Source organism: Solanum lycopersicum, chromosome 11 (genome assembly GCF_036512215.1).
Source record: "Solanum lycopersicum chromosome 11, SLM_r2.1".
In the NCBI taxonomy this organism is placed as follows: Eukaryota; Viridiplantae; Streptophyta; class Magnoliopsida; order Solanales; family Solanaceae; genus Solanum; species Solanum lycopersicum.
In genome coordinates this window covers 59,086,428-59,093,445 of record NC_090810.1, presented here as the reverse complement: position 1 = coordinate 59,093,445, position 7,018 = coordinate 59,086,428, and the positions used below count along the sequence as shown (strand labels likewise).

The 7,018-nt window shown below is 30.9% G+C and overlaps 1 protein-coding gene across 2 annotated transcripts; it reads left to right on the top strand.

The window, feature by feature from the left end:
* The first annotated feature begins 1,446 nt into the window (after positions 1–1,446).
* LOC101250475 (large ribosomal subunit protein uL18c) lies at positions 1,447–4,525 on the top strand. 2 transcript variants are annotated; one of them, XM_004251062.5, is made up of 3 exons: positions 1,447–1,584; positions 2,853–3,291; positions 3,919–4,525. In XM_004251062.5, exon 2 carries the CDS (start codon positions 2,869–2,871, stop codon positions 3,253–3,255), a length of 387 nt encoding a protein of 128 aa, XP_004251110.1. In that variant the 5' UTR covers positions 1,447–1,584; positions 2,853–2,868; the 3' UTR covers positions 3,256–3,291; positions 3,919–4,525. The 2 variants fall into 2 exon arrangements, with proteins under 2 accessions (XP_004251110.1, XP_010313387.1); XM_010315085.4 differs by having other exon boundaries at positions 1,482–1,584; positions 2,836–3,291.
* Positions 4,526–7,018: the final 2,493 nt, after the last annotated feature.

The window sequence follows — 7,018 nt, the reverse complement described above, 5'->3', positions numbered from 1 at the left end:
TGAAAAAAGTATTGGATGGAAAATTAAACAAGACATGACGCGACTTCAACTTATCGAAGACATGAACTTAGATAGAAAAAATTAAATATGAAAATTTGGGCGAAATGTCTGTAGATATTCAAGTAGTGTTTTAGTTCCTTACTACAACTATTACTACAAGTACACTTCTGCTATTTTATTACTTATTTTTTTGTTACCTATTGTTACATTTTCTTGAGTTATCATATTGTTTATCATTCATTTCTTCTTGTTTTCAAAATGATTTATTCACTAGTGTTTTTTCTTTCCATATCCATTTTGATATGTTTTACTTTAGTCAAAAAAATTTTAAAAACAATAAAATTAGGCCTGCGTGCGTACATATCATTCTTCTCAATTTCACTTATAAAATTTTATTAAATATGTTATGTTATTATTGTTATAGTAATTCGACCATTTATTAACTCAGTTACTTTTAAATTCAACTCAACATAGTTATATTTGACACTCTTAATTTTAAAATAAGTCCTATTGCTTTAATTTTAATTAAATTCAAGGAAAATTATATATAATAGCAAACTAATAAATTAAATTAATTGTTATAACCATCCCTTGATTTAATTGTGTCCTGTAGCAAACTGTTTGCAACTCATCTCTCTCCCTCAAATTCTCGCTCGGCACTCTTCTCTCTCACTCCATCTCTCGCTCGCTTCCTCTCACTTTTATACAAACACAAGTGTATAAAATTTGTTTTTATTTGTATAAAGCGAGAGAAAATTGTATAAATACATATATTTTGTTCCTCTCTCTCTCCCATCTCTCAGATCTCGCTAACCACTCTCCCTAATTTCTCTCACCATACTTGCCTCTCTCGCTTATATAAACAGAAACAAAATGTATAAATTGCGTTTCTGTTTGTATAAAGCAAGAGAAAATTGTATATACACATGCAAATACATATATTTTCGTTCTATACACTTATAATTATACAATAAAAATACTTCACTGCCCAGTTTCTTTTGCCTTTCTCTCTTTCTCGTTTTATACAAATTCAAATTGTATATAATTTCTCTCTTTCTCGTTTTATACAATTCGATTCAATTGTATATTCTCTGCCCAAGTCTCTTTTGCCTTTCTCATTTTATACAAGTTCAAATTGTATATAATCGTTCTATACACTTATAATCATATAATTCGTTTTATACACTTCATTTTATTCAATTCTTTACTCAAGTCTCTTTCTCTTTCTCGTTTTATACAATTCGCTTCAATTGTATATACATAGCGAATTATATATTTGTATGTTTGTTGTAGAGTGCAATTATGCAAACTTCGATGAAACATATAAATATGAATTTTATATTTGCTATATGTGAAAGTTGACCTTAAATTTGTAACATTTGGGGCTGATTAGATTCAAGACGGGCCCAATGGACTTAAAAACTCAAAGCCCAAATACCATCAACGGGTTATTTGGACCCGAATTATCCGAGAGATATTAGCCTCAATTTGAAATTGCGCTAAATTTTCTTCGGCGCGTTCAGCCCACTCACCGTCGGACGGCGAACTTCCTCCTCTCCGTTTCATTCTCCGGCAGATCAAGCGGTAAATCTCATCCTCTATCTGTCCTACTATTTACATATTCATGTCACGAGGCAATAGCCTTGATCCCTTTTGTTTTCTCCGATAACAATCTCCGATTTGTAAATTGTATTGCAATACTCATCTCACCTGCATAGAGATAGCTAAACTTCAATTTGTATTGTTCTTTGTAGTTCAATTTATCTGATAACAATCTCCGATTTGTTAATTGTATTGCAATACTCATCTCACCTGCATAGAGATAGCTAAACTTCAATTTGTATTGTTCTTAGTAATTTATTTTCTCCGATCATGCATTTGTAGTTTGGGTGAGTGGTTTCCCAATGGTGCGTGCTTTTTACATGTGTGGTGTGGTTTGGTTTGCAAGCTATTGCACATGAGGGAACTTAACTAGCGTGCACCCAAGAGATAGCAGGGGTTGGTTTGCTCGGGTTTCCCAAAAAGAAAAATTATAACACCAAAATTAGGATGCGAAGTAATCAATTTCTGAAAACTTCCATGGTTTTTCTGTGACAAAGACGAGAGCTCTTGTATTGGGTATTTTTGTTAGTTATCAATTCTTGTCTAATGTCCTATAATGTTGATCTAAGTAGTAAACATTTTGGCAGTAAAGATGGAATCTTAATCCTCACATGGTGAGTTTTCAACTCTTTGGGAAATAGTTCTATGCTTCAATTAATGTACCAAATTGTTTCATTTATTAGAGAAACCATTTGGGTGTGTAATGGCTAAATCTGCTCTTGTTCAATCGCTCGCAAACCAACACAAGAGATGTGGAACTTAATAACTCACTCTCAATGAACGTTGCTGACTAGCAGTTTTCATCATTAAGTGACGGATTTTGTTGTTTAGTTATAGAATTTATCCGTCTAATTTTTGTTATTTTAGAAGTATCCATTCATTCTCATTGCAAGGTGGAGCTTCGTTTTATCTTCCTAATTACCATTAAAAAAAAAAAAAAAAGAAAAAATTACCATTGAGAATGTAGGAAGCAACAAGGTTTTAAAGGACTTTGGTCCAATTTTATGGAAGAAACTGAATAGTCTTTAGTTCTTCATAGTCTCAACTTATGGACATATTTGACTTGGGTGAAGACCTTTAGAATATTCTTTGATTTTCGCAAAAGATTGAACTTGATTTAGAATATTCTTTGATTTTCGCAAAAGATTGAACTTGATTTATATTTTCCTAGAAGGAAAAATATTGTGTTTTACCTGTTTGCTAGAGATGCTAAATGTATGTTCTCGCTAACAGAATTTCCTCCCCAACAGATTGGATTTTTGAAATATGACGTTGCTGAAGAGGTATGTGTTGAGATTGTTCATATCATTGAAATACATCACTGCAAATGTGGTAGACAGAAACAACGGGCGTATAGTTGCAACATCATCTACTGTTGAACATTCAGTGAAACAGTCACTTGAGTGCGGTAGAACTTGCAATGCAAAGGCTGCAGCGATTGTAGGAGAAGTGTTGGCAATGCGTCTCAAAGTGGAGGGTCTTGATCAGGGGCAAGGAAATGGGATCCATGTCAATGTAAATAAAGAGGTTGAGAAGAAAGGTTTCAAGAATCGTACAAAAGTTTGGGCTATAGTTAACGGCCTTAAGAGCAATGGAGTGAAGCTTATTTTGGATGACAATGAAAATGGCACTTCTCGCCCTAACTTCCACTAGAACAGTGCGCTGATCTTCTTATCGCACGCCTACAAGGTACAAATAATGAATTGTATCTCATCTCTGTAATTTAGTTGTACTCAATATTTAGTTGGCTCTTAAAATATTATCATGATTTATTTTTCTTCCATATTGGATAACTTCCTTACTAAGTCCAATACACAGACACATTGCCATAAATTTTGTATATTAGATAGATGTTATTTTATTGTATGGAGGAGAATGCCTCAAGAATAAACTGAGTTAGATGAGATCAAGATTGACATATTTACTTAAATCTAATTAGTATAAGTTTGTTTGAAGGTAGGTACAGTGGAAGAGGTAGGTTCTCTTTGAAAGACAGACACCAAAAGGAATAGAGATGTTGTACTAGCTTCAATCTCAATTATTTGCTTTAAATCCTTTTTGGAAGCACTCATTTTACGTCATCTTGATTCGATTGAAGCATTCTAACTCTGAAGCTAGAGGGTCTTACACATGCTGCTATTATGGCAATGTTGCTATTTTTTCTCATAGCGCGGCTTCTTAGAGGCAGTCTAAGAAATAAAGCGATGTTTGTGATGAATTGGATAGTATAGTCTGCATACTTTGCATTCTTAAATCCTTTCGAAGCTAGTATCCTTTGAGCAACTGAAAAATCGATTGGTTCTATTTGTGTCTCAGGTCTCACTACAAGAGTTGAAGAAGGTGCAGTCATAATTGAGCCTGATTGCTGAAGCTAGTGAGTGACTTGGGGCAACTGAGGTTGGATAGAATGAGATCAATACTAAAACAGAGGCGGATTCAGGATCTGAAGTCTAGCATTCCCACAACGTTTTCAAGTTAATATACAATGATAAGTGGGTTTACACTTTACAATCAAACATTCATAGACATTTCTACATTTGTAGGAACTGGACAAACACTAATATGTTCACGTGAACACATAGACGACACTCTAAATCCACCTCCGTTTTCAAAGTGGTTAGCTTCTAATCATCTCTCTTTTTCTTCATACTATTTCGACCCGTTTTTTTTACCATCTATCCGAAGTCCAGCTTAACAGAGCCCAAACAGACAAGTTGTTGTATATCCAGCTTTAGATTTTGTGTTGTAGATTTGTAATGTTTAGTGCAATCAATAAAACTGATGATCAATTCATGCATAGATGGTTATTTATGTGTAATTGATCAAAGATCTTAGGCATGATTGTGAGCTGATATATGTACACTGTAGTACAGATTGACTCATAAGAAATTTTGTTAATATATATATATATATATATACATAACTATAATGTAAGAAAGTAAATTAAAATATTTATCAGATTTGTAGCGTAAATTTTGATGATCACCATGACTTGCTAATAAAACAAGTGTTGCTCAATATCAAATAAGAAATCTTAGTGATTCGAATGAATTTTGCTACAAATTCGTTACGATTTGAGCCAAAAAAATTCACGATTATCATAATTTAGTGTCGAGGCAAGTCTTGCCCAATGGTTAAATTGTTGCATCGTATTTTTTTTTAACAATGCTATTATAATTAAAGAGAAAATTTAAGAAATTGCAAACATAATAAACATAATAAGGCTCTATAATTGTAGTTTTGATAATTGTGTTTCATAGTTATAGTCATGTTTGCTATGGAGGTTGCGGTTATTATATTTTACCTGTTTGTATATTTTGGTTGCGAATATACAAATGATGTATTTATATTAGGGGTGTGCATTCTGTTTTTCGGTTCGGTTTGGATTTTTGGTTTTTGATTTTGAAGAAGTGTAACCCAATTCAAACCAAAATAAATTCGATTTGATTTGAATTTTCTCGGTTTGGTTAATCGGTTATGTCAATAATTAGGAACATAATAAAATTATTTGCAATTTAAAAAATTACAAATTGAATTTTTTGAATATACTTTTAAATATAAATCACAAGTAAAACGTAAAACAAAATACTTTAAAAGTATATCAATTATTGATGTTCAAACATAAGAAAATAGACTAAATCATAATGAAAATAACAAAAAAGGGACAAAACTGGTTGACTCCAACTTAATATATATATATATATATATAATTTGTTTTTTTTGGTTTTCTGTTTTCATTTTTCTAAAATCGAAACCAAACAAAAAAACCAAACAAAGTAAATTATAAATCCAAAACCAAACAAGAATCCAAAAAATCAATCCAAATTAGAGTTCGATTTGATTTGGTTTGGTTTTTCGGTTTAATCCAAATAGTGCACACCCCTAATTTATACCTTTAGGAATTTTTCAAAAACTCCATTTGTTTATTTTTCTTGTCAATATATAAACAGGTAATTTATTATGAATTTTCAATAAATTGTATACAAATAGTTGGGGTAAACATATACAAAACTTTTGATTTAAATAATCAGGAATCAAACAATATAAATTTTTCTAAATTTCTACAAATCAATCGAATTAAACAAATCACTATAATACACCTAATATAGGCTAAATATTTGTTATTCTGCATAATTTTTCCATATAAATAGTAACAACCATAGATTCTATTTATGTAAATCACTCGAATATTTCTCCCTTTTTATCGAACCCTACAAGACGTAAATCTAAAACATAATGAGTTTTAAGAGCATCAAACATCGGAACGTGTTTTTATGGAAGTACTACACTCATTCTAAGTCCTTTTTGATGGCTAAACTATTGTATTCCACCAAGTAAAATGAATGGAAACTCCAATACCCTACAACTTTTGTATATAGTACCCCATTTTCAATAATGGAAGTTGTAAATATAGAGGAAACTACATTTTTTTTCAACTTTGAATTGGACTATATAGATCATATAAAGATTGATTAAAATGTTAATTAAGTCAATTGATATCAATTTTGTCTTCTTCTATCAATTATACTTGTACATATTTTTGGAAACTTTTTCAATGGAATTTTAAATGCTCAAGTTGTCAATTATTTGATTTCATCATCAAGCAATCAAATACCATATTGGGGTTTAATTAACCCCCTCCCCCTCCCCCCCCCCCCACACACACCACCACCACACAAATATTTCTCGACGCTAAATAAAATAAGAGCTTAAATAGTATTTAATATATATTGGATTGGACGTTTTTGTTTTATCTGTAATATTTTTGAACATATATCAAATTTAGAAAAAAGTACGGGAAACTTTAAGATTTATGTACGAAAACTAACAATATTTCTTACATTAAGCTCATGCATATTATTACTTTATATTTGATAGTATTGAAAACACATTTCAATTAATTTCATATCAAACCAGCTCTCTCAAATATTAAAAGGACTAAAACAAAAATATACAAATCTCATTTTCAAGATTTACATATCTAATATTTAAAAAAAAAAAACAATACTTCTAAATATCCTATACTTAATATGATAATATAAAGAATTCTTTATATTATATCATCATCTAATAATAAAGAAAAGTTACCCTCTTTTACTAATCACCTACTTTCACCCTTATGAAGCTTTTTTTCCCATGTCTTTTTCTTTTCTTTTCTTTCCTCTTTTTCTTTTTATTTTTCTTCTCTTTATTCAAACTTTGGCATGGGGACTTTAGGATAATTTGAGAGGCTCATAATTTTTCATGCCTTTTCATGTCTTATATTCAAATATATATTCATTATTCAATCTCCTTCCAAATCTAGAATACACATGGGCATGGCCTTAAGTAATCATCACATCTCTAAAAAATACATACACGTCCCACATTCAAAATTCCACATGCCTATGGTCTATGGAATCTAATCAAAATATTC

Bases quoted from the DNA above. Each gene is read 5' to 3' on its own strand.
- LOC101250475 (XM_004251062.5), top strand. From the start codon at position 2,869: ATGACGTTGCTGAAGAGGTATGTGTTGAGATTGTTCATATCATTGAAA.